The 27,824-nt window shown below is 47.3% G+C and overlaps 1 protein-coding gene across 1 annotated transcript; it reads left to right on the plus strand.

The window, feature by feature from the left end:
• Nucleotides 1–2,456: 2,456 nt before the first annotated feature.
• DUSP29 (dual specificity phosphatase 29) lies at nucleotides 2,457–25,939 on the plus strand (the record flags this gene model as incomplete). Its single annotated transcript, XM_082855178.1, has 3 exons — nucleotides 2,457–2,698; nucleotides 16,533–16,753; nucleotides 25,710–25,939. 3 exons carry the CDS (start codon nucleotides 2,457–2,459, stop codon nucleotides 25,937–25,939), a joined length of 693 nt encoding a protein of 230 aa, XP_082711304.1.
• Between the last annotated feature and the right edge of the window lie 1,885 nt (nucleotides 25,940–27,824).

Genomic DNA, 27,824 nt, shown 5'->3' on the forward strand with positions numbered 1-27,824 from the left:
GTATGTGGGATCTTAGTTCCCCAACCAGGGATCGAACCCGCGTCCCCTGCATTGAAAGGCAGATTCTTTACCACTGGACCACCAGGGTTATCCCAGCTCCTTGACTCTTGAGCCACATTCTTGGGCAATTATTATCAAACTTTAGTGAGCAACAGACTCGCTTGGGAGCTTGTTAAAATACAGACTCCTAGGCCCCACTCTGGCCTAGGGTGCAACCCAGGAATCTGTATTTTTAGCAAGTGCCAGATGATTCTGTGGGAGGTGGTCTTTAGATCATGCTTTGGCAGACTCCAAAGAAGGGTGGCCTCTGTAGCCCATGGCCCCCCCACACCTCAACTCAGGATTCTGCAGGAGAAAGTCACACATCCAGGCTTCCCCACAAACACTGCTAGCCAGTGATCCTTTAATTCACCTCCTGTGAACTTGGGAGAATCAAATTTCCCAGAGCGGTGGTTTCAGCATTTTCCTGTTCTTTTTTAAAAAATTTAATGGACAATTTCAAACACAAAGAGGAACAGTATGACCTTGCAGCCATCATCCTTGGCAAATCCTGCCTCATCATACCTCCACCTATACTCCTCTCTCCGACACAATATATTATTGTATTTTCCAATAGTATTATTTTTGAAGCAAATCCCAGACATTATATCATTTCATCTGTGAACACTTTACTACGTATTTCCAAAAGATAAGGCCCTGAGGTATAATTTAACTGTCTTCTGAATCTCCTGCAAATTGGTTGCTAGATCTAGACTCTGAGGACTCTGTTCAAAGATCCAGGTCTTCCTTTGGCGAGGCTCCTTTCGTGGTAGCGGTGGTGTGTTCCTCCATCAGAAGGCCCGTAACGTCTGACGTCTCTTATGCTGCCAGCAGTCAGTGCTCAGTGCCTACATCCATTAGCTCATCGGGTGTTGTAAAATGGTGCTTCCTTCCTTCTTTATTGAAGTTCTTCTATAAAAGAAAATTTCCCTCATCTATCCAGTAGTACAGTTTGCATCCAAAAGGAATGACAAATGCTAGATTCCTTCCTTTCACTGGCCTGTCTTCATAATGAGCTGACTCTCTAGCATCTTCCAAAAGTGAATAATTGTTTTCAGTATCATTATGATTTAAATGTTTGATGTGTTTCTACTAACTGCAGTTATTTTTATTATTCATGCTCAAATTGTCCCATTTTTGATAAGTGGGAGCCTCTTCAAGATGTGTTCTGGGTCTTTTCGACAGGATCCTAATGGTCTTTGAAGCTACTGGGGCTTTATTACATTCTTCAAGTCCCTGGCCTGCCCCTCCCCACCCTGCATCCTCCACCCCAACCCCTACCCTCTGGGCAATTTTTTTTTTTTCTCAGAAGACTTAGACCATGTGTTATAAGCATCCTCAATTTACAGTTTTCCTCATCTCCAAAATGGAGATAATCATGGTGCCTGTTTCTTAGGGTTGTTAAGAAGATTAAATGAGTTAATAATTGCAAAGCACTTGGAACAGTGCCTAGCACACAGTAAGTGCTACATATTTGTTACATAAATGAGTAACGTTCCCTCCCCATCACTCACCTGCACTCACATTTCTCAGTCACTCCACCCTTTCCCCCTTCCCTCCAGTCTCCCAGCAGGACGAATATAACCTCCCTTCCCAGGCTGCCTGAGTGTATCGGTCACTCAGCTCACGGAACACATGGTGCCCAATTCCTCAATGAATTCATTTCTTCGGGGACAATGGAAACTCTTCACCCATATTCCACCCGCAGAGCCTGACAAGCTCTGCAAATACACGTTCCAATCTGCAGACACAGCTTTCTAGCTTGGAATGTCTCTTCCAAACCCCTGGTAAGCTAGCACAACTGCCAGCCTCCTAGTGTGAGAGCAGCCAGCGTTGACTTCAACTTCCTAACAAGTTGACAAACCCTCACACAGCCAAGTTTCCTTCCACCCCAAGACTTCCGAAGCCCCGGAATGTGTGTGGCTGCCCAGACCACACAGGCTCTGGATTTCCAGGTGTGCCCTTTCCACTGGATGACAGCTCTCTGCAGACGCTGAATACCACAGCCTGGAATGGCAGGGACCTCCTGGGCCTTCTTATTCAGGTTCTAAATGGCCTGAGCCAGCAGACTCCGGTCACATAAAGGAAAAAACAGGCACCAAAAAAGGGGTTAAATCTAAAAGAAAGGTGGCAGAGGACAGGCAGCCTGCAGGGATTTCTTAGACCTGAAGCCTGTTTGTGTCTGCAGCAAATGCCCACTTCGGAGGGTGCCCAGCATGCTTGCTTTGCAGGAGAATGGAATCTTGGGGAAGTGCTGTTTAACTGCTATCATGGCCTTCCCTATTGACCTCTGTGGCCTGGGAAGAGGAAGCAGGAGCATAACAGGCTAGGGAAATGCCAGCTTATATACCCTCCTCTTTTTTGTAAAGCCCATTCCCTACCTCTGTCCCTGCTAACCGCAATCCTGACCCTCTTTCATGACCAGCTGCAGAAAGGAAAGAAAATCCCTTGGCTCCAAAATGACATCCAGAGAACCGAAGACAAGCCTCAAGAATGCTTACCCGTCTGCCAAGAAGCTGCTGCCGAAGGTGGAGGAGGAGGGGGAGGCTGAGGATTACTGTACCCCCGGAGCCTTTGAGCTGGAGCGTCTCTTCTGGAAGGGCAGTCCCCAGTACACGCATGTCAACGAGGTCTGGCCCAAGCTCTACATCGGCGATGAGTAAGTGGCGAGGCCCAGCCTCACCTTTGGTAGCCAGCCCTCCCCAGGGCACAGCCCTCGCCACCTTCCTGCCATGAGCTCTTGCTTTTTAGGTTGGTTCTGAGAGAACTCTATTAGCTAGGGCTGGGTTTATTTTCCTATCACAGAAAACTCAGAAAACGGGCTTGGGCTTCCCTGGTGGCGCAGTGGTTGAGAGTCCGATGCAGGGGACGCGGGTTCGTGCTCGGTCCGGGAAGATCCCACATGACGCGGAGAGGCTGGGCCCGTGGGCCATGGCCGCTGAGCCTGCGCATCCGGAGCCTGAGCTCCGCGACGGGAGAGGCCACAGCGGTGAGAGGCCCGCGTACCGCCAAAAAAAAAAAAAAAAAAAAGGGGGCTTAAGCAAGATAGAGATTGGTTTCTCTCTCACATAAAAGAAGTGCAGAGGAAGGCGAGCTGGGGCTGGCATAGTGACTCCAGGGTCACCAGGGGCTCAGGCTCCCAGGCTCGGCCTCCACCATCCCCAGGGTGTGGTTTCTTCCTCCAGGGTTGCTTCAAGGTCTGACACTGCTAACAGGGACCCTACCATCAACTGTAGGATCCAGACCACCGGAAGGCTGAAGGCAAGGAAGAGGAACAGGACATCTTCCCGAAGGGAAGTCCCACCCAAGACTTCCCCTGCCCTTAGCTGCAAGGGAAGCTGGGAAATGTAGTCTTTTATTTTAGATGGGTATAAGACCAGCAAAAATAAAGTCAGTTCTCAGGTGGGTGGCATAAGAGCACATCACCATATGTGTCAGGAAGCACGGTAGACCTAGCAAAGTTGAGGTCACTGTCCCCTCTAGATTTTTATAGTCACCATTCCCCACTCTTCAAACAATTAGGAAGTGCCTACTGTAAATAATAATAATAATTGTACTTATTCTTTATTGAATACTATGTGCCAGGCACTGTGCTAAGCATCTTGCATGCATGACCTCACTTTATTTTCACTACAGCCCAATGAGAGGTCATCTAATTACTCCCATTTTAAAGACAAGGAAACTGAGGCACAGAGCAGTTAAGTAACTGGCCCAAGGTCCACAGCTCAGTAAATGGCTGAGAGCTGGGATTCAAATGCCGTTTGGCCTAACCCAGAAGCTTTCGTCCTGACCAGCACTCCTGCTCCTCCCGCCATCCCCCAGGATTCCAGCTCATGGCTCATCTCTCTGAGATGGTGCAGGACCACTGCATGTGTGATTTTTAATAAACACCTTGCTGCTTAAAAACCTAGAGATAACTGTCTAGTCATGGGAAATCAGGGGCAGAACCCCTTTTCTTTTTTTTTCTTAATATTTTTAAATGGAAAAAGTTACAAAAATTATATGCCCTTTTACACTAAATTAAACTAAATAGAGGGTTATAAAAAACTGCATAATCTCCCTTTGTCCTCTCTTAACTCTGCCCTGAGTAACCAGCATTAAGCTCACTTTATGTATGTTATTGCAAACATAAGGAAATATATGCATACATTTAAAGGATTTTTGTGTGTGTGTGTGTGTGTGGTACGCAGGCCTCTCACTGTTGTGGCCTGTCCCGTTGCGGAGCACAGGCTCCGGACGCGCAGGCTCAGCGGCCATGGCTCACGGGCTCAGCCGCTCCGCGGCATGTGGGATCTTCCCGGACCGGGGCATGAACCCGTGTCCCCTGCATCGGCAGGTGGACTCTCAACCACTGCGCCACCAGGGAAGCCCAAGATTTTTATTTCTTTTAAATAATTTTGAGCAGAAAAAAGGAATTATACTCTTCTGTACTTTCAATATTCCTTAGTATAGCTGTACCATAATTTATCCAATCATTTCTCAGTTATGAACATTGGGGAATGTGGGTTCCCCTAAATAGGGACTCTATTGTTTACTTTTTAAAAAACAATAGCTTTATTGAGATATAACTTGCATTCCATAAAATTCACCCTTTTAGAGTGTACAATTCAGTGGTTTTATTATATTTACAGAGCTGTACAACCACCAGCTAATTTCAAAGCATTTCCATCACCTCAAAAGGAAACCCTGAACCCGTTAAGTAATCACTCTCAATTCCCCATATTCCCCCAGCCTTAGGCAGCCAACAATCTGCTGTTTCTATGTATTTACCTATCCTGGACATTTCATATAAATGGAATAATAATAAATGGCCAATTGTGACTGGCTTCTTACACTTAGCATACTGTTTTCAAGGTTCATCCAAGCTGTAGTGTGTATCAGTGTTTTATTCTTCTTTATTGCCAAATAATCTCTGTACTATTTTTGCAACTTTTCTGTAAGTCTAAAATTAGTTCAAAATAAAAAAGGCATGCATACACTTTGACCTCAAATATCGCTTTCAGAAATGTGACTTACAGAAATAAGAGTACCAATACACAAGGAAATATGTACAATGTTTATCATTATTTGAAGTAGCAAAAAAGGGGGGGAAATCTGAATCTCTTATCTTTTAATAATAAAATATTACATAAACGTAGTAACTATATTGTTTTCCTGTTTTAAAAGTAATGTAAACTCATTGTATAAATATAGACCTCTTAGCTTCCCTATTTGTAACAGGTTAACAAGAGAACCTTCCTCATAGGACTGTATGGATTGAGATAATATATGTCAAATATTAGTGCAGTGCTTAGTACAGAGTAAGCACTGAAAAAGTTTAGCTATAATAATAAAATAGTGATTAATGTAAGGAAGAAAACTTTTAAATATCTCAAAACAATCACCCAAGTCCATCACGCCAAGCCTATTAAGACTGCAGTACATTTCCTCCTACACTTTCTACATGATACATTTGGTTTTAAATTCTTTTTATATAGTTGTGACAATATTGATTATTCATTTTATCTTGTCTCTTTTCCACATAGCGTCATTCATAAACTTTTCCCTTACTATATACTTCTCATATATTTCATTATAATATAATAGTAACTATAATTATATATGTATTATATCAAATGGATAGAAGATCATTTATTTAACCACCTTCCCTACTATTGGACATATCGGTCACTTTCACGTTCTCACTTTTATAAATAATGCTGCAGTGGACATCTTTACTCATAAACTTATTTTTAATATTTAGGATTATTTCCTGAGATCTGACCCTACAAATGGTATAAATAGGGGAAGGAGGATTAAGATTTAAAGATTTACACTATCTCTGTGTCTTTCTCTGTGCTGTTCCCTTTGCCTAAAATGCCCTTCCCTTCACCTCATCTCCGTGTCCAGATTCTATGCATTCTTCAAAGTCCACTCAAATCACTTCTGCCATGAAGTTAGCCTTCCCAATCCCCATGGTGAGAAGTAAGTTTTTTCTCTCTGTATATTACATACTACATTTACCTTCCCTACAGCTTATAATAGTAATAATAGCCAAATTATATTGGATTCTTACCATGTGCCGTGCCCTGTGCTAGGCATCATTGAACCCCCCTAACAACTCTATGAAGGAGGTACCATTATCTCTCCCATTTAAAAAATGAGCAAACCAAGGCTCATGGAGTTCATCCATTTAGTCAGTCAGTATTTACTGGGCACCTTGCTAGGAGCTTTGGGGGATACAAAAAGGAAACTGAGGTTCAGAGAAATTAAGTGACCAGCCCAAGGGTACACCACCAGGCAGTGGCAGGATATATTCTCAAACCAGGATCAAGAAAATGTGGTCAGTCAGATAAAGAAGCTGTTTTCCAGTTGAGGAGAAGAGATGTGTAGACATGTAACAGGGAATAGAAAGAGAAATAGGTAGTGGGTTGGAAGGAGCATGGGGTTGAGTCTTGGCTCTGCCATTTACCAGTGTGTGATTTTGGACAAGTTATTTTACCTCTCTTCCTCTTCTATGGCAACAGTAACAAGGCTTATCTCACAGGTGAAGATTAAATGAATTAAAACAAGTGAAGTGCTAGCGTAGTAGCTGCCACATAGTAAATGCTCAGTAAGTGCTTGGTATTATGGATCTGAGAAAGCATCATAGGAGTGGTGAGTTCTAAGCTTGGCTTTGGAAGATGGATAGGATTTCAACAGAATTCTAGGCAGAGGGAACAGGGTGAGAAAAGGCATGGAGGTGCGAACAAACAGGGCGATTCATCTGGAACATTGGGGATGAATGCAGTAGAGAATGTGCTTCCAGAGGGTCTGAGATTAAGCCAAGTTTTACTACTGTGTGATCAGCTTAGACTTAGCTGTGCTGTGATGACAGGTATCCCCAACATCTTGTTGGCCTACCAGAACAGTGGTTTACTTCTCCCTCATGTGACATGTCCATGGTCTCTCCACTCAACTCCAGGACTCAGGACTCAGCCCCTCTCTGGGATATTGTCAGACTCCCGGCAGAGGGAAAACAGAGACATGGCAAACCACAGACTGACTTGGAAGTGACACAAGACACTGATGCCCACATTTCACTGGCCAAAGCAAGTCCATGCCAAAGCCTCATGACAATGGGGCAGGAAAGTGTAACACACCCCTCCGGATGGGCAGCAAACATTCCAAAGGGTAACACACAAGGTACCACAGCCACAGTCGTCTCCAGGTGCAGAGGCTTTGGGTAGGTCCTTTCACCTTTCTGGGCCTCCAAAGATGGTTACTGAGAGGATTCAAAGAAATAATGGAATGTGAAAGCATTTTGTAAATTATGAAGTAACAGACAAATGCAAATGTTGTTATTATTGCTACTTAGTGAGAAAGAAACCTGGGAAGGTAGGTCAGGGCCAAGGGACTTTATTCAGGAAGCCACTGAGTGTCTGAGCAGGATACAAATGGCCTAGTGTAATAGAGTGACAGACAGTAGGGTTTGACGCAATAAGATATGCTTACTTCCTTGACATCTGACCATAAGTTTGCTTCCTTCAAGCAAGGGAATGTCACTGCCCTTTTGACTCAATCCAGCTCTGCCTAATTGAGCCCCCAAACAAACACACACGCACAGTCTAGGCAGGCTCCACAGTCAGCGTGTGTGACCTGCGTGCACAGCCCAGGAGAGGACCAAGGTCAGCACCCACCTGACCTTGTCCCCATCTCTGCTCAGGGTCCCTCCTTAACACCCACTTAACAAGGTTAATGAGGCTCACAGATGCTTACCGAGAAAGAAGTTAATTCCACCGTCAACGCAACCGCACCAAGGTTACAGCCTGGCTGAAAGCAGGCACAGCTGCCCGCGTCTCTCCGTCTCTTTGTAGGCATTGGCCAGAGCAGTGAAATGCTCATAGCTGGCTCCTCATGCACGAAGCCTCAGTTTTAATTTGATATTTGCGTTTAGGTTGAGTGTTTCCGTTCCCTAAAAGCGCCTAAGATCCTTAAAAGCCAAGGATCTGCAAGTTAAGGTGGTTAGGATCCAGGAGTGAGAATGGGCGTCCTGAGGCAGCTAGAGCCACCGGCTGCTCCTGAAGTCTAGACCAACGATGCCTGGGACCTGCTGGGCACCAGACTGACCCCCAAGAAGCAGCTCACTCTTTCCCCACTCCTCTCACCTCAAGCACAGAATGGCTGGGCATCTGCTCTGGAGCCACAACGTCTGGGTCAAATTACTGGTTCCCATGTGGCCTTGGGCAAGTCACTCAAGCTTTCGGAGCTTCAGTTTCTTCACCTAGAAGTTGTGGATTCAATGGGTTAATACATCTGATTCTCAGCACAGTTCCTGGCACACCCACTGTGTGTGAACTATTAGAGATCAGGCAGCTTCTGGAAATCCAACTCACAGTGTGAGACGGAGGTAAAGAACAGTCACTACACTTTGCCACTCAGCGTCCCTCTGCTAAGGGCAGCCTTGGGACAGAAAACACCCCTGGTCAAATTTCTCCCAGGAGATGCTATCATGAACCCAAGTCCAGGTTGGAAGGAAGGAAGTCCCTCTTAATGGGCCTTCTCCAGCCTACTCCCTCCATGGATGCTGTCCCGGCCTTCCAGGGACCCGGGTGGCCTAAGGCCTGAAGGGGCAGTACCACATCAAAGCCTTACACGCTTGTGGGTTTCAGAACGTCTAAAGCATTTTCTCAATCTCAGCTTATTCCAAGGGGATCACCAAATGGGATGCCTGGTGACTCCAAGTGTCTGTTGCTTACCAGCCTGAGGAGAGCAGAGATGTCCCCCCCATCCTCTCACCCACTCCACCATCACCACAGCCTGGCGAGAAGAGGCCACCAACAGAGGGATGTGGCTGGTGTGAAATGTGCTGGGTCAGCGGCGGGGGTCAGTGCAGGCCAGGCAGCTACCTTTTGGTGGCCTCCTGGGGAAGTCTTCCTCGCTCAAGGGCTCAAAGCACAGCCACCCTCTCCCACCCATTTCCTACAACTTCGTAGGGGGTCTGAATCTGCAAGTGGGAACCTTGGGGACAGTGTGGAGTAGAGCGAAAGCCCTCCAGCAGGATTCGGGGCAGAGAGTTCAAGCCTCCAGTGTGGGTGGCCATTCCGTGTGGCCTTTGGCAAAACATCTTATTGTTCTGGGACTCAGTTTCTTTATTTGTAAAATAAAGGGATGATTTCCAACGTCCCTTCCAGCTCTAAAGTAAAATTATTTAAGAAATGTCTTATTAAATAAATTAGGCTTTATTAGGCTCAAGCACGTACTTGTTTTACTACTTTTAAGTCATACAAATTAGATTCAAATTAGGTTAACCAAGGGTTGCCCTCCAGAGAGCCAGGGACCGGCATTGATGATGAGATAAGAATAATTCATCACCTCTTATCAATCAGCAGTCCCTAAATGGGTGCTTCAGAAGTGCTTGAGGATGCTTGAAAGCACTAAATTTCTGTAATTTAAATATTCTCACTTTAATCTCATTCACATCTTCTATTTTCTGAGCAAATTCTTTTTTCTTTCTGTCTTGCTTCTCCCCAGTAGTCAGCAGGAGGGGAAATATCCTGGCTACCATCAAAGAGATTGTAAAGTCCCAGGCAGGACAGGCTCCCCATAGTAAGGCTTGGTTGCAACAGGATAATTGAGAAATCTCTCTTCCCTCTCACGATAGAGGCAGCCCTATAAGCCAACACCAAGGCTCTGTGAAGCTGCTCTGCCTCTGCCTGAATGGTGGGAGCCCTATTTTTATTATAACTACAGTCACCTCTAAGGTCTGGCTTTTGGGGTCATCGACAGCCAGCAGCCCCTCCCTATAAAGCCTGATTCTTCAAATGCCTGGGCCAGCTCCACCCAGCCTGAGCTCACTTGCCAGGGGCCTCTCCAGCTCACCCTTTCTGCTTTTCTGCTCCCAACCAGACCGACAGCCTCTGAAGCCAGTGGCAGCTCTGGGGCTGGCCTGTAGACGAAGAGGCTGGAGAGTGAGATGAAGGCAAATCAATGGCTGAGACGGTCCTCAGCTCAAGAGAGGACCTCTCACTGGTGCACCTGGACAGCTGCAATCTCTCCCCACCAAAAAAGAAAGAACTAATTCAGCCTTGAGGCACCAAGTAGAGCTAAAACTTGACCTGCTTGTCCAGGGTGGGCAGCAAAAACACAGCCAAGGTTGACAATTTAACATGCTGAATGTCACCTGAAAGAACCAGAAAACCTGGACTCTGAGCCTCCAGGTACCGAAGGCGACTAAGGTACAACTGGGCACCAGTCGTGGGCAAGGTGCGCAGGGTGAGACGCGGTGGCCCTGGCCTGGCTGGGCCTTCTCATGCTGGGTGACAGCTTTTCACCCAGCGATGTCAACCATTTCCTTTCGTGGTTAGCCAAATGCCTAGTCTAGTGATTAATACAACACCATTTCTTGAAACCAGCCTTCCCATGCATTGTCTTTCCCCTCTTAGCCTCCATCCTTGGAGGTCTAGAGTCTAGGGGGGTGGAGAAGATGATGAAGAGATTTCTAAGGAGTTAAAAACACCGAGACCACCTTATGGCTTTGCAACAGTCTCTCCTGAGAACTAAGGATAGAACATCAATAAAAATCGTGGTATATATTTACCCACTAAGTGAATATACGTTATGTTCATTACTGAAAATTTACAAAGCACAGACAAAAAGAATATTAAAATTCCCTATAATTCTGTTACCCAGAGATAACCACTGATAACATTTTGTCGTGCATCTTCCTATTGTTTGCCCCCCACCCTGGAATTTATCTTTTAACCTTTTAAAGAAACTTGAATATTGCATCACTCAACTTTACATGAATCTTGTAAGGAAAGTACTGCCAATGTAATTGGTTCTATTTAACAAATAAAGAAAACTGAGGGTCCCAGAGGGTCATTGTTTTGGTTCATGCAGCAGTTTAAGCTTACAAACTACACCTGTGAGCCCTGTGTTTTCTGCAGAGCCAAACAGCTTCATCATTAGCAAGTAACAAGAACACGCAAAAAACCAGACAGCTAGTGAATTTTGCCTTCATATCAGGTGAATTGAGGGAGATCAAAAGCTAGAAATGTGCCTGCTGTTTTAAAATTCACTTGCAAGGAGTAGGTGTGGTCAAGACTCCAGAGAAGGAGAAGGTCACCATCAGGGTCATGCCCACGAACTGATGTTCCACCACAAGTGTCACACGCATCAGAATAGATAAGGTGCCAGATTACAGGATGTGGGCCGTGGGCAAACAGGAGTCCATGATTAGGTGCGGGAACTCAGTGGGTCCTCACAGATGTGAGGGTACGGAGAACTGCCCAAGCTTTAGTGGACTTTCGTCAATGCCCAGTGCAGAATCCTGGCAACACGGAAGCAGCTGGTTCCCCACTGCAAGACAGCTGGTGGATGGCTTGTACAGATGCGTACTTGCATGTCCCTCCTCCTCTCTGTGACAGTACACATCTGTGGGAAATAGACTTCCGGGCAGGGGCTGAGGTATGTAGGCTAGGAATCAGGAGGGCCCCCAAGAGGTCCGAAAAAGTGGAATGCCAAGAGCTCTGCCCAGGGAGACTGCTCTTACTTGCCACTCCTCAACGCTGGTTAAAGCAAGTTTCCTGGAGGAACTCTGAGGGGCTGAAAGGAAGCTGGTCCAGGCCGGAGAAGGGGGAAGGGAGGAAAGGTCTCTGAGGAAGAAAGTCCCTTTCTTGGCCCTCCAACACAGATTCAGAATCCAGAGCGAGGCCAGAGGTTCACAGGCAGGAAGAAGAGCTAAAGAGATCTGGGTCAGAAACAGGGATGTGACAACGTTCTGCAAAAGTAAAACCGTACAAGTCCAACAAATGTGGGAGAAAATGTTCAGCCTCATTGCTAAAATTAATGAAAATGAGACATTTTTTTGGTCTATGAAATTAGAAATGAACAAAAATCGGAATGTTAATTTGAGCAAACTTTCTGGAAGACAATTTAGTAACGAGTATCAACTGTGTTTAAAATGCTCATATCTGTTGACCCAGCAATTCCACTTCAAAAAAATCTCTCCTAAGGACACAGAGATGTGCCCAAAGAAACACAGCAAGTTGTTTGCTTACAGTGTTTCTTACTGTAACACCCATCACTCTGCCTCCAGGAGAGAGACAGACGAGAGAGACAGACGAGAGAGAGAGAACACAAATGTCCAAAGCTAGGGGCTTGGTGAGATAAAATTGAGATTTACCTATGGAATGGAATAGTATGCAGCTATTGAAGGCTGTATGTTGACCTAACAAGAGGTTTACAGGGACTTCCCTGGTTGCGCAGTGGTTAAGAATCCATCTGCCAGGGCTTCCCTGGTGGTGCAGTGGTTAAGAATCCACCTGCCAATGCAGGGGTCATGGGTTCGAGCCCTGGTCCGGGAAGACCTCACATACTGTGGAGCAACTAAGCCTGTGCACCACAGCTACTGAGCCTGAGCTCTAGAGCCCGCGAGCCACAACTACTGAGCTTGTGTGCCACAACTACTGAAGCCCGTGCGCCTAGAGCCCGTGCTCTGCAACAAAAGAAGTCTCTGCTCGCCGCAACTAGAGAAAGCCCGCGCGCAGCAACGAAGACCCAACGCAGCCAAAAATAAATAAATAAAATAAACTTTAAAAAATGCTTCCAAAAAAAGAGTTTACAATATATCACCATGCAAAGTTTTGGAAACTGTATATATAGTATTGTAACCCCCCACCCCAAGCTTTATATAAAATATACAAATCTATTCATGGAAAAACAACTGGAAGATCTTTTTTTTTTTTAACATCTTTATTGGAGTATAATTGCTTTACAATGGTGTGTTAGTTTCTGCTTACAACTGGAAGATCTTATATCAAAAAGCAAATAGTCTTTATCTCTAGGGAGTAGAAATACAGGTGTTTTGTGTGTGTGTGGGAGGGAATATGTTTTCCACATTCTGCATAGAACATGTGTTATTTTTGTAATTAAATGACATATTTTAACTCTTTAATATCTTTATTGGAGTGTAATTGCTTTACATTGTTGTGTTAGTTTCTGCTGTATCACAAAGTGAATCAGCTATATGTATACTTATATCCCCATATCCCCTCCCTCTTGCGTCTCCCTCCCACCCTCCCTATCCCACCCCTCTAGGTGGTCACAAAGCACCGATCTGATCTCCCTGTGCTATGTGGCTGCTTCCCACTAGCTAACTATTTTACATTTCGTAGTATATATATGTCCATGCCACTCTCTCACATCGTCCCAGCTTACCCTCTCCCGCCCCCGTGTCCTCAATAGATTACTTACACCTAAGATTTTTCTTAAACAACCAGAAACTGCTGTTTAGGCTCCTGAATCACCTAAATCCTTGAAGTCATTTCTTAACCCTGTTTTTCTTCTGAGCTTTTCTCCTTCAGCAGAGGCACATTTCTTAGTCTTTCCCACATATCTGAGCAGGTGGCCCTGAAAGTTAAGAAAATTAAACAACGCAGCACCAGGCAGCACCCTCCGACCCTACCGCACCCCCAGTGATAGATGAGCTAGGTGTCTGGGCCAACTGGGGATCTGCCTCCCAAACAGCCACTGTCTACTGAGAGTCACTCTGTGTATTTGCAAATCCCCATCCTGCCGTGGATACCACCCAGAGCCCTCAACTGGACTCTAAGTAAGCCAAGCTGGGGGAAATCTCCCGAGGGGTGTGTGAGGACACCACCTCCCCTTCCGGGCCCAGGTAGCCACAGAGCCTGAAAACCTGCAATGGGCTTCAGGATACCCACCAGGTCTAATCCTCCGCATGAGCCCTTTTCTCTCCCTCAGACACAGTCAAAACCAGCTCTGGTGGGGCGGCGCGGTGAATGTAGAGGTGTCATGCAATGAGTCTTGTTGCATATCTACCCTGATCCTTGACCCCCAAAGCAGCAAAGTGCAAACAGTTACTGCCAGTTGATTATGTTGAAACCCAGCTGCAGAACCCAGCGAGACCAGTCTTTATGGTGGGTAGGAACTTCCTGTCAAGGACAGTTAATTTTAATTTTTCCACTGAGCTCAACCTCAAAGTAAGGTTGATTGCTACTCAGCAAGATGGACTGCATTAGTGGAGGCTTTAATTGAGCGCAGATCTATGTCCCCAAAGCATAATGTTTGTTGTATACATACTTTGGGATGAGGAGAAAAATGAAAAACAGACCTTTCTGAGGAAAAATTGAAAGCAGAATGGGTTTCGTAGTCAGGATGGCAGCCCTAAAAGCCAGCTGCGGGGCTTGGTGGAACTCCCCATCTCCCCATGCCTCAGTTCCCATGGGCTGTTTGCACATGTTTCTAAAAGCTCAAGGCCTGTGTTCAGGTCTTCCAAACACTGGACTCCACTGTGGTTCCTCTCATGACCAATAAAAAGCCCCAGGAAAGCAGCGATACACAAGGGGCCCTTGGCCGAGGGACCATGGCTTGTGTATCTACTGCATGGAGCCTCCCCGCTCAGGGTGTGGATCCACGTTGGCATCCAATATGCTCACTTCTGTCCACGTCCTTTTACCAGTGGCCTTGAGATGAGTCCTCAGCTGGAGCGCATTGCCACTTTTAGCCTCCTCCTGTTACAGTTCCAGACCCTTGTCACCTCTTCCCTGAGCTGTAGAACTGGGCTTTGTGCTGTTGAGGGAGACGTCATCTCGAAGCTCAGATGGGATCACCCTCCTCAAACACCATCCAAAGCTCTCCTTGACGCCCAAATGCAGATCCTGACATCCAAGCACTCCATGGTCAAATCCCACACTCCCTCTCCAGACCTTTCTCATCTCTCCTCTCATATGCTATGCTCTGGTCAAACCAGTCCCCTCCTCCCTGCCCCCATTCCCCATCCATCAGCAAGTCTGCTGTGACTTACTCCAGCCACCTTCCTCTCTTGGCTGTATAACTGCGACAGCCTCCAACAGAGCTCCCGCTTCTATTTTATGTTCCTCTCCAACCCATCTCCATGCAACAGCCAGACTGATCTTTAAAAAAGTAAACAATGCTCAGCCCTTCCTTAAACTCCTCTGTGGCATGTGGCATCCCACATTAGAGTAAAATCCAAACTCTTCCCTATGGTCTACAGGGCCCACCGTGGACCAGCCCCCCTTTTCAGCTTCCCCTTGTACCACTACCACCCTTGCTATTACAGCCACACTAGTCTCCCTTCTGTTCTTAGCATCTGCTGTTGCCTCTGCCTGGAGGAAACACTTTCCCTCCAAATCTTCCCCTGCCTAGGCCCTTATCACCCCTCAGTCTTAGCTTAAATGCCACCTCCCCGCAGGGGCCTTCCCTGACTACCTTACCAAAAACAGGACCACGGTCACTCTACACAGCTCTTACTGCTATCTGAAATTATTTATCCACTTATTTGCTTTCCCCATCAGAATCTAAGCTTCCCAAGGGACCTTGACTAACCTGCTTATTGCTGCATCATCAGTACCCAGGACAGTGCTCGGCACACAATAGATTCTAAATCATTAAACTGGGGATAAATGATTGGTTACAGGAAATAATAAACATTTCCTGGAAGCCCTTCATTATCTCCAGCCTCCATCCCTTAGGTTGTGCTATTTCTTTGGCTTGGGCATGCCCTTGCCTCCCTCTTCCCCTCCATCACCAAGTGTTGACACTTGTAGTAAGGCAGGCTCAAAGCCCTCTCTCCAATAAAGTATCCCCTGGCCCTTCTAGGCCGAAATAACTCCTGCTTCCTTTGCCCCATGTTCCAAAGCCACCTACTTTAACATGACTTTTACTCTTTCTTCCTGGAAATTCTTGGCTTCAAGAACTTCCTAAAATCAATTCCAGTAACAGACTGCTCAAACAGCTCTCCTCTTCAGAACAGTGCTTTGCCCAAGTAGACAATGATTCACTTATCAAAGCAAAGGTTTTGCACTGTGTTCACCAATCTCTTGAACATCAAGATTAAGAATTTTGCCAGATCCCAATCAAACCGTCACACTGAATGACCCATCTTATTTTTTTTTTCAAGTTTTTGGTTTTTTTTGGGGAGGGTACAACACACTGGCTTGTGGGATCTTAGTTCCTCTGCACAGGGATCGAACCTGTGGCCCCTGCAGTGGAAGGGTGGAGTCCTAACTACTGGACTGTCAGGGAATTCCCTGAATGACCCATCTGAAACCATTCATTCGAGCCCCAACCTCCAAACACTGTCAACATCCAGAGGGTTCAGAGGAGGGGCCGGCTTTAAAGGGTCTCCCCGAGGCTCTATGAAGGTGGCCCTCTCCCTTACATTCAGCTTTGCCTGATGAACAGGTTATTCTGATGGCCTTAGAGGGGATCTGGCAGCTGACAGTCCACTCCCGCGGACCACTGGGGTCTCCAGCACCAAGCTCTTCTGTATTTGGTGAATGAAAGAATGAATGGACAAAAGAATAGGGCACAGTGGCCAAGGGGTCAGTAAGAGCAGGGCTTGGAGTAGGCAAGTCCTTCATTTCAACGGCCAGGCCTTATTTTGGAAGCCGGAATCGAGAGTGGAAACCCATGGGCTGCACCCGACTTTCCCCCAGATCCAGGCCAAGGCTCCGCGCAGCCGACCAGCCTCTTTCCCTCGCACCCAGGGCGACGGCGCTGGACCGCTACAGCCTGCAGAAGGCAGGCTTCACGCACGTGCTGAACGCGGCCCACGGCCGCTGGAACGTAGACACCGGGCCCGACTACTACCGCGACATGGCCATCGAGTACCACGGCGTCGAGGCCGATGACCTGCCCACCTTCGACCTCAGCGTCTTCTTCTACCCAGCGGCCGCTTTCATTGATGCTGCACTCCGCTACGATCACAGTAAGAGACATTCGGCCTGCGCCCCGCCCCCAGCCCTTGGCCACCTCAAGGCCCCGCCCCAGCCCGAGGCCCCACCCCCAGCCTGAGGCCCCGCCCCTCAGCCTGGTGGGAAGAGGCATCTGCACACTTTAAGTAAGCTCCCCTTGCAAATCCCGCCCTGCCAGGGTTGCTGGAAATGTCTGCTCCCCTGGAGGCTGTGAGCACCACTGAGCTTGCTGCTGCTGGGGTCTGGCCCTTGGTTGCCGCTATGGGAAATCAGAATCAGGAGGGCTCAGAGGAGAGGCCTTTGGCCTGAATCTGTCTTCCCTGAGGCACAGGGGTGGTTGGGAGCCCTCAAAGGTGGGATGCTGCCAAGGTGCTAATTGTACCTGGGTCCAGACCAGACTAATAGCCAAGGGCCTCGATGCTCGAAAACCCTCAGGGAGCTGACTTGAGTGGGAATCTAGGGGAGACTTCAGATTCTCCTGCCAGCCAACCAAGTTCATACCTGCCGCCCTCATCCTCCCACCCTAGGCATATTCAGTCTAGTGAACCCTCCTGTAGAAAGCTGACAACCTATTCTTTCTAAGTGGCAAACTATATTTGAGAATCTGAGTTTTACACTTATGATGTCCAAGTTTCCCAAAGTTAATTAACCGTCTTTTAAATCACAGTACTAGTCCTCGTAGCCAAAATGCAGTTTTAGCGGCCCTAATCCAGGTAAAGTCTACAAGGCTACTCTGGAGAGAAGGGCACAGTGTAGGTATGTATCTGGCTGAGCCAATATGCCATGATTACTGCAGGATGTATCTCAGTGACATTCCACAGAGGCCAGAGGGACTTCAACTCCCTGATCTGTGCTCTGACTTCAGCCCCACGTGTCACACCCTTTTATGGGGCCATCACATAATTCAGGGTATACAGTTACTAAAGGCCTTTCTTACCACAAGTGGTTGGGATTACAAGACTCAGTGACTGACCAACGGGCCTGTTTCAGGAACTGCAACCTGCAGCTGGGCCTAGGCCACGTCTGCTGGACAGTCCCAGAGTTTGTCTTTATTTTGGCTCAGAAGGCTATGACAGAGGGAAGGAAAAAAAAAAAAAAACCCACAGAGCTGAAGTTCTTGTCTTAGGGGATACCTCATTTCAAAGTCATCCTTTTTATGAGTCTATTTATGGACCATCTTTTGAGTTAGGCACATTCTGGGTTTCCAAGCAGGATCAAAAAAGCAACTGGACTCTGACTCATCACCATAAGGTGAAATTCGCCTCACAGTATTTGAAGTTAACTGAAAACATATTTGACATGAAAAAACAAAAAGCTACCACCACACGATCCTTCCGATTCTGTTTAATGTGCTCAACTTGCCGTTACTATATCTTCAACCATCCCCTTAATGCAAGGGGCCTGGAAGGCTTTGGAGAAGACGAGGCTGCATTCAAATTCACGCTGCACAACAATGTGATTTCTAAGCCTTGATTTCTCCATCCGGTGATGAAAATATTTACCTTGAAAGGTTATAATGAGGATCAGCAGTAACCCACAAAAAGCGCTTAGCCTAGAACCTGGTGCACAGCAGGCTGTCAGATGTGTTTGATAAAGAGAGGTCTCGCACCACGAAGCACATAACCACACCAGCACGTGCACATCATCATAATAAAGTTTCCAACCCCCAGAGGGGGTAAAAAAAAAAATGAAAAAAAGACATTCCAACTTTGAACTACAGTGGTATGATACACGCAGAGGACAGCCTGCCGGGGTCCTGGCATGCCATTTTAGAGTCTGCCCCCACTGCCGGATTAGGAAAGAATGGGCTTTGGGGTCATATGTTTAGGCCTGGACAGATCTCAGAGCATCGATGTGGAGATGTCAGGCTGGCGTGGGTCGTGACGGGTAGACCGGGTGGTCGCAAGCACCTAGCTGAGAAACAGTCAAGAGGGAAAAGCATATCCACAGGTCAGAGGACATGCAGGGAGTGTGGGCCTCGCCCAGCTGGCTGGGGATGGGAAGCAGGCCCCTGTTGCCAGTGGGAGGCCAGACTCCCTTCTCTGTGCCCTTTGTATCTGCATATCTAAAGAATTCCTCAAGCTGAGGGCTCAAACCCCAACCCTTCAGGACCAGGCAGAGGCCATAAATGGATGACGCATGCGTGTGGCCGCGGGGAGGGGAGAGGGTGATTGTGGCTGAGCTGAGAGCCCCATGTCCCCTCCAAAGGGGACAGCCGCTACTCAGTCCCAACCAATGATTGTCTTGTGAGAATCAGTGCCAATGTGGTAGATCTGACTTTTCATGAAAAGTCTCCAATCTGGATTTTAACGTAAAATTGCTCAAATTTTAAGTGTTGGCAACAAACTGAAAATCTCTTAAAACGCGGCACAGCCCAGACAAAAGAAACCCAGTGGCCATCAGTTTGTAACCTGTGCCCTGAGTAGTCAGAGTAACAAAATAAAAAGCTCGTCAGCATTGTCAGAGACTCCATACGTGGAGATGGCGTGTGCTCAGCATGTATGGCACAGGCAGTAGGCAGCCTGGACGGGTCTAGGCACTCCCTGGAAAACCACGGGACACTCCTGTAGCATTTTAGGAGCCAGACGCACTCGTATATTCCTTATTATACTCTTGATGTAAGAGGTGTTGATGGACAGTCTGGCCAAAAGGCAAAGACATGTCCTTTTCCTCGCTCTGTCTTTCCTGTTCTTCCTTGGCTAGCTTCAGCTTAGTGTATAGCGTTTCCCACCACGGCTCCTCACAGCCAGTCTCGTTCCCTCTTTTTGAAAAGCATCCCTTGTGGTGCTGCAGAGCTGTACCTGTGGTCTGTAATCTGCCACATGGGGCCCACCCCCGTGTCTGCCCTACCCTGATCTGACCCTTCCGAAAGAACTCACCAGGCAACCTCAGACACTCTTGAGAAATCTTAGAGATAATCTAGTACAGTGTTCTGCCCTGAGAGCTGGGGAAACAGAGACCCAGAGAAGCCAGCTGATGTGCTGAGGGTCACAGAGTTAATCAGGGGCCAACGGGCATCGCTTCTGTCACTCAGGCCTCACGGAAGAGTCCTTTGTCCTTATTTTGAGCATCTGGTGACTTTGCTGTATAAGAGCTCACCCAATATCATGGAAGGTGAGACATTCCAGCTGGTTATAGGATCTAAAACAACTGAACTTGCCCTTCTTCATCAGAAAAAGAAGAACGGACAACATACTGCCTCGGGAGCCCCATTTGGACTGTCTTCACTGCTCCTGGCACAGCAACCTCAGAGCTGAGTTACTGTGGTTTTAATTTAATGAAATCTTCTAAGAAATCCCAGGGTGGATACCATGCGGCTCTAAAGATCAGATTTTAGTATCACCACTCTCCTTTTATTCTTTCTTTTACTTGAACAAACAGTCCACAGGCTGCTTTGGAAGCCATCTTACAATCTATTATGGATACGGTAGGTTTGAAGAAATAAATGAAGTCTGTGTTTGAGCAAGAGGCTGTTTCTCCGGCGCTTCTGAGCTTTAATCAGACCAGATTTTCAGGGTATTTTAAGGGTATCCTGACCCACTGCAGCACATACAAGCCTGCCCCCTGGCAGTTCTAAAACATGCCATGCATCCTTTTTCTGAGGACTTCCATGTGTGCAGAACTATTTTGGGAGAAGTAGGAACTCTGCTTTTGCAGGTTCCAAGGTAGTGAGTGGGAGACAAAGGGCATCCCACACAAACCAAGGAAGTCAGGGGGGTGGTTGGTGATAACAGGCTTAGCCTATACGTCTGATTTGAGTGACAGAGGCCCACCTTCTGGTTGCCAGAGAAAACGTGCCATTAGGTAAACAGCAGAGGTTCTGGATTTGGCTTTTCTTCATAAGATTGTGGGAATTCACCTTTTGGTGAAGGCCAAAGGAGAAATATTTAATTGAAACCATCATTTTTCAAACATAAATTGTGGCCTATCAGTGGGTTATAAAATCAATTTCGTGGCTTTGACTAGGATTTCTTTAAAAAAAAATTGAAAAGATTAGGAAAGAATAGAAGACCTCAGCGTACACTGCATGTAAAAAAAGCACAAATTGTTTGTGAAAGTCTTGTCTGATACACACGTACCTGTGAAGCCCCCTTAACATCTAAGTCCTCTGGCTTCAGTGGCCTGGGCTTGAATCATAGTCCTGCCACTTCCCAGCTGTGTGACTCAGACACATTGCTTCTCTGCACTTCAGCTACCTCCTCGATAAAACAGGGATACTAATTTCATCTACCTCATCAGGTTGTTCTGAGGACTGACTACAACGAACATATAAAGTGCTTGGAAGATATGGGGTAGGCTGAACCCATGTACTTGTTAGCTGTGAATTTTATGATTTGCGGGGGGCGGGAGGCGGTTGTCACACAAAAAAGTGTGAAAGCCACTGACCTAGAAAATGCCAAGCCTGACGATGCTCCCTTCGGCTTCCTCTGGTATGGACCATGCTGTGAACAGGCTGAATGCAGCCTTCCTTGCATGTCTCCCGAACTCTCCTGAGAGCAGTTTCTCACCATCCAATGCTGGGCCCCAAAGGGTGGTGCTTAGCAGAGCCACACAGCAAAGAGGGAGCAGTGCCCTGAGAGTCTGGGGACGGGTCCTCTACCCTAGGAGGCCCACCAAGCTCACACGGCTGACAGCATTAGTGCTGCTGTCGTGAAAGCAAAGTTCAGCCGGGAGGACCTTCTGCTGGAGCGGAGGACCCCCATCCCCTTCCTCCTCTCTCCCCCCTCCCCCCTCCCACTTAACAGACTTCAGGCTCCCTAAAGACTTAATGAACTACAGCTTTCGTCTGTTTCAAGTCTTTAGTCATGGCAGAAAGAATTACCCTTTTTGCCAGGGGAGGAAGAAACGCTTTAGTTATCAGCAGAGCTGGCAAGGGGCCAGGCAGCCTCTGGAACAGTCTGTGGGGATTAGAATGCCAGAGGTAGACGTTCCAGTCCAGGAGGACAGTCATGTCCATGAGCTGGGCCAGCCGCCCCCAAACCCCACCCAGCACTGAAGAAGCCGCCCTGCTTCTCGCCCTCTGGCCTTTCTGGCCCAGGTGCACAGGGGGGAAAAGGCAGCCACACTCTTGCAGCTCAGCGATGGGGATTGGAGGCCTGCATGGTTAGCCTGTGGAGATTCGTGGAAACGAATCGTGATAAAATTAACAGTTCTTTATGGGCGCCTTCTGTGTCAGCACTGTGTGTGCGGAAAGGCCACCAGCAGGGTCCTTACCATAGGGCAGGGTGTGCAGGCCTCTCCAGCTGGGGTGGGTGGGGAAAGAGAATCCTGGTGCCTGGTATCGGGCCCATCTGCACGGCTCATGCTGCCACGGTTGCTGACCATCACCGCTGTCCTGGGCTTGGTCCCATGAGGCAGGTGGGGAGTGGAGGTGAGAGGGACACGGGGAGCCACGTCCATTCAGAAGTGTTCTTTGCCAAGCTCATCTCCTGCTGGTGCTCCATAAACCCGGTGATATCCGTGAGTGTCTCCTTGGTCATCCTTCCCGGCCTCAGGCATAAGAATCAGGAACAGGGACAGCACTGGGGTCACACAGCTCAAGGTGCCCCAGCCAGCTTGACCCCAGCAAAGGGATCCCAGAACCACAGGAGAGGGCCGCCACTGGGATGGCAGTGGTGGCAGTGCTGGGGACAGCCAGAGACGCTAATCTCATTACTTTTTCTGTCCCCAGAGCACAGCAGCAAGCAGCCACCACACAGTAGGGTCTCAATAACAAGTTGCTTTGAACTATTTCTAGAGATGGCACCATCTTTCTGGGTGACCTCCAGCAGCCATTTCGCCTCGACTCTTTCCCCATCTGTAAAGCAGGGATGCGGATGATGAAATCTTGATGGTTGTATTAAGGATGAAATGAGATAAAACATGTTGAGGTGCTTTGTGAGCTCGAGTGCCACCAAATGGAGGCCTGAAGGATGGAAAGCTGCTTCTCATGGTGATTTCTCATTCGGCCCAGCTGTTGCCATGATAGTGGCGGAAGGAAGCTTTTTTCTTGTGGAGGGCTTTCTCTAGTTGTGTAGTCGTGGTGAGCGGGAGCTACTCTTCGTTGTGGTGCCCGGGCTTCTCACTGCGATGGCTTCTCTTGTTGCGGAGCACAGGCTCTAGGCGCACGGGCTTCAGTAGTTGTGGCTCACGGGCTCTAGAGCACGGGCTCAGTAGTTGTGGTGCACAGGCTTAGTTGCCCTGTGGTATGTGGGATCTTCCCAGACCAGGGCTCGAACCCATGTCTCCTGCACTGGCAGGGGGATTCTTAACCACTGGACCACCAGGGAAGTCCAGTGTGGAGATGCTTCTAGATTTTCCAGTTCTCAAACTTTATGGTCTCAGATCCCTTTCACACTCCTAAAAATTATTGAAGGCCTCAAAGAGCATTTATGTAGGGTAGATCTATCAATATCTACTCTTATTAGAAATAAGAACTGAAAATTGTAAAAATATTTATTTAAAATTAATAAAGTGAACCCACTGCATATTAACATATTTTTATGAAAAAAATTATATTTTCCAAAATAAAGTAGGGAGAAGCATGGCATTATTTTACATTTTTGCAAATCTCTTTGATGTTAGGCTTATGAGAATCCAGGTGGGTTTTTATATCTGCTTCTGCATTCAGTCTGTTGTGATATGGTGTTTTGGTGGAAGTATATGGAGAAAATCCAGCCTCACTCAGATATATAGCTGGAGAAGGAAGGGATATGTTAACAGCCTTTTCAGAAAACTGTGGATATTCCTCTTTGATACTACACCAAAACTTGACAAGTGATAGCGTCTTAAAGGTGAGTTGTGATGTGGAATCTGAAAGCATATCTATAAACTTCGTACTCTGTTACATGAAAATCCATTGGTCTCTCCTGCATTTTGAATGGATTTTTTACCCACACATGATTTTGTAATATCTCACATTGGTTATGTGGAAAATCTTGTTCACTAAGTTATGCAGATCTTCCAAATGTTGACACTTTCACTGTACATTGTCAGAAGACACATTTGTTAATATGACTGCCGATCTTAACAGAAAAATCTTAAGAGTATTGTGAAACTGTCAATCTCACAGTAGATACAAGTTTTCCAAAATTCTAATTTTTGCTTGAAAGCTTGCATTTTATCACTGGCAACGGATACTCTCAATTGTTTTCTTTGATGTGACAGGCTCACTTTGTTCACCTTCGAGAAAAAGTCTGCCAAATACCCGTTTGAATTACCATGGTTTTTCTGTCATTTACTCTTTTAAGTAAAAATGGTGTTTCATGAAACAGTGGCTAATTCAGCTTGCAACTCAATCTCCCATAAGCTTTTCCTTGAGATAACCATCGTACTTCGGTATGCAGCCAGAGTGCTTTATGTACACGTCCCATTTCATCACACAGAATATTAAGAAGTGTAACCAAGGGCTGAAATTCGATAAAATTAATTTTTACTGCTTCATCAAAGATATTCTTAAGGGAAATTGGCTTGTTTTTTCCCCAAGAGTGCTTGGTGGTGAATGCAACGATTCCTACTACAGTTCAGTGTCCCTGCCATAATTCACGCTAAGGCACCAGCAGTTCTTCCCACCACTGCCTTTGTACCATCAGTGCAAATGTCAAAACAGTGAAAGAGACAAACACCGCCGCAGGACTATTTTGAAAATAATGTTAACTCCACAGATCTCCTCAGAGTACCTTGGGAACCCCCAGGGTCTTGGCTCATGCTTAGAGAACCGCTGATCTAGATGACAATTTGGTCACCTAAGCTGTAAGACTATTCATCCCCTGGTTATACCACATGACACAATAAAACTATTTTAATTTTTAAAAAATCTGACCGTGTGATTTTTAATGAATTGGCTTTGCTCACAGCTGATCTGAGGTTGCTGCCCCTTTTGACAGCTGAGGAAGTAGAGGTGCCACAGGCTGAGTGGCTTACGCCACACCCAGGTGGTTAGTAGCAGAACCGATCTCGAACCCAGGACTGCAAGAGAGAAAGCCAGGGCTCTGCAGGCTCCTGAGGCCACGTGAATGCTCACAGACTCCACGGCAAGCAGACTGCACCCTCTGTCTCGGCCCCTCAAAGGGCCCTTTGGGACTGTGGGTGCTCTCTCCTTATCTGAGGTCAAATGCAGCAGCACTGCAAATGGTGCAGAAAGCCTGCACTCCTCCACAATCCACCTGCAGCCGTGGACGGGATGGAATGCATCCCGTTCAAAGTGGATTATGGTTCATCCATACAGAGGAACTCTGTGCAGCCACAAGAAAAAAATAACAAAGAGAGAACTCTTCAGAGACTGATATACAAAGGCCTCCAAGATATATTGTTAAATGGAAGAAGCAAGGTATAGAAAAGTTTGTAAAGCTTGCTACCTTTTGGGCAAGAAAAGAAGAGAAAAAATATGTTCTTGCTATGTATATGCACAGCTAATTCTCCGGAAGAAGAAACTGGTAATACTTGTTGCTTTGGGGAACTGAGGAGGTGGGTGCGAGGGAGGCTTTTCAATGCCATCATTTTATACCTTTTGAAATCCGAACCCTAATGGCTGCCCTATTCAAAATAAGTAAGCATTAAGTAAATAAATAATATGAATATATTATAAATATAATAAATTAAAAGTGAGCGTTAAAAAAAACTCATAAGGCTCTCCCTTGGAGGTGCTTTGGCAGGTAGGAAGCAACAGTTTCAGTCCCGCCTCCTCCTCACCGAGGCAACAATAATAACATCTGTGACTTATTGAACCTTTAATATGCACCAAGCAGTGTATCAAGTTGCTTTGCACCAATTGCCTTCACACCGACCCTAATGAAGAGGATACTGACAGTATCCCCATTGTACAAATGGGGAAGCTGGGGCTCCCAGCCACTCAGTAACCTGCCCAGGGTCCTACAATAGTGGGAGAGTCAGGATCTGAGCTGGCTCTGCGTGAGCCTCACACCTATGCCCCACCCTCCAGGCCACCCTGCCCCTACAACGCAGGTGTTTCTTCTCCCCACTCCACTGCAGATAAGATCCTGGTTCACTGCGCCATGGGCCGCAGCCGGTCGGCGACTCTCGTCCTGGCCTACCTGATGATCCACAGGAACATGACCCTGGTGGACGCCATCCAACAAGTGGCCAAGAACCGCTGTGTCCTACCCAACCGGGGCTTTCTGAAGCAGCTCCGGGAACTGGACAAGCAACTGGTGCAGCAGAGGCGACAGGCCCGGTGCGGCGCGGACGGTGCGGAGCTGTAAGGCCCCCTCACGGGGTGAGCAGGATACTCGGGAATGAAGGGGCAAGGTTGAAAATAGCTCTGGCCTGTGACTTCCTTTGTCACAGAGAAGGGACGTGAAACCAAAGCTTGACTCCTTCCAAACAATCTTAAACTTCCCAGGGGCCGGTGAACAGAGCGGGTAATTCATAGCGGCCTCCGGTAGGAGGCCAGCACTTGGCTTCACAGCAAAATGGGGCAGACGGGCTTCCCAGAGGCACTGGCTACAAGTGAGCACGCATGCGCCGTTTTTCTGGTTTTTGTTGTTGTTGTTGTTGTTGTTGTTGGTAAGACGGATGCGGAAAAGGATTTAAAGATGCGTAGACATTGTGCTGATTAAATATTTGGCTTTGTCTGAAAGTCACATTCTTTAAAAAATAATTTAAAAATATAACTTTATTTTCTAACCACAGAAAAGTGCCTGCGAGAGCTGTTACAGGAGAGTTTGCACCGCTTGTTAGTCGGCTGTCTGGGGTAGGGGGTGGGCATGGGGAGGACGCGCATTTCCTTACCGGCGGCTCCTGCATCTTCCTTTCGATGGAATCCACAGGCTCAGGTCACCATCCATAGATGCTGCTCTGTGGAAGAGGCAGAGAGCAATTCATCTGGTAGAGGTAGGGAGTGGCGGTCCCCTGCACAGAGGCCGCCCGCTTTGGGCTCCCCTACCTTCCTCAGGGAGCCAGGGCTGTTCAGAATCTTAGCCAGAGGCGCCACTACCCAGAAAAGTTCAACAAATTCCGGTAAATTTGAACAAGAGTTTGACTTTATAATTTTGGATGGAGACAATCTTTGGGGGACCGGAACTTGGGGAAGCTTCTTTTGCTTTGATTCTAGTCAAAGCAACATGAGCTTGTTTTCAGTCCCCGAAGAAAGTATTTGCAAATGTGTTTGCCCTGGAATGAGAGAACCAGGCAGCCGGGTGAGCTCAGGTGTGGAGATGCCCCCGCCCCTGAGAGCTAAGCCATTCACCATGATGGCGTGATTCTCATTCTCGAGGAGAAAACAGCAGCAGGCACCAAGCGGGGAGAGATGGCTTCTAGAACCAGGAGCTGGAAACCAGACAGAACCCAGAGAGAGATGCTGATGGAGATGCCAGCAGTCCAGGACCAGAAATCAAAACTGCCTGATAAAGGCCTACGGGGAAAACAGGAAAAGGGGCCCACTAGGGGCTCAGCAGCTTTGTAAAGCCACCCGAGGGTCACCCTGTAACCTTAGGGCGGCTGCCCTGCTTTTGTGCCAGAGAGGAGGACCTGTGGCCTGGGCCCCTGTGGCTGGTAGGGCTTCCTGGGACTGCCTAGTATCTGCTCTGGGATGGTCACCTTGGCCCATAATGGGTCCTTATAATGACTCAGATTTGGGTGTAAGGGGAGCCATATACACAGGCTTTTGGGAAAGAGGTGTAGACCAAAAGGGATTCTAGTGGCCCCTACCTAGACCTTCCCATTGTAGGATCCCAATAGCCCCCTCTAAACTCAGTTATCTCCTAGGTCTGATCTATTACTTATCCAGAAAGAAAGATTTCCATTTTAATAAAATGTTAACTTTTATCCATCATAATGAAGTATTTACATTTAAATGAATCCGTATGTGGGAAGGACAGGTCCAGTGCTGGTGTTCCTGGAGTGCTCTTTCGGTGTTCTCTCTCCAACCTTCCCACACGTTCCCACCTCTTTGTGGGGCTGTAAGTCCTGCTGAGGAAAGCAGAAGTTGGAGGTCTGGTCTCTTTAAGATGGGAGCCAGGGGTAGGGGAAAGGAGAAACAGAAGTTTTTTGTTTTTTTAATAAATGTATTTATTTTTGGCTGTGTTGGGTCTTCGTTGCTGCACGTGGGCTTTCTCTAGTTGCGGCGAGTGGGGGCTACTCTTCGTT

This window comes from Leucopleurus acutus, assembly GCF_964270905.1.
Source record: "Leucopleurus acutus genome assembly, chromosome: 14".
NCBI lineage: Eukaryota > Metazoa > Chordata > Mammalia > Artiodactyla > Delphinidae > Leucopleurus > Leucopleurus acutus.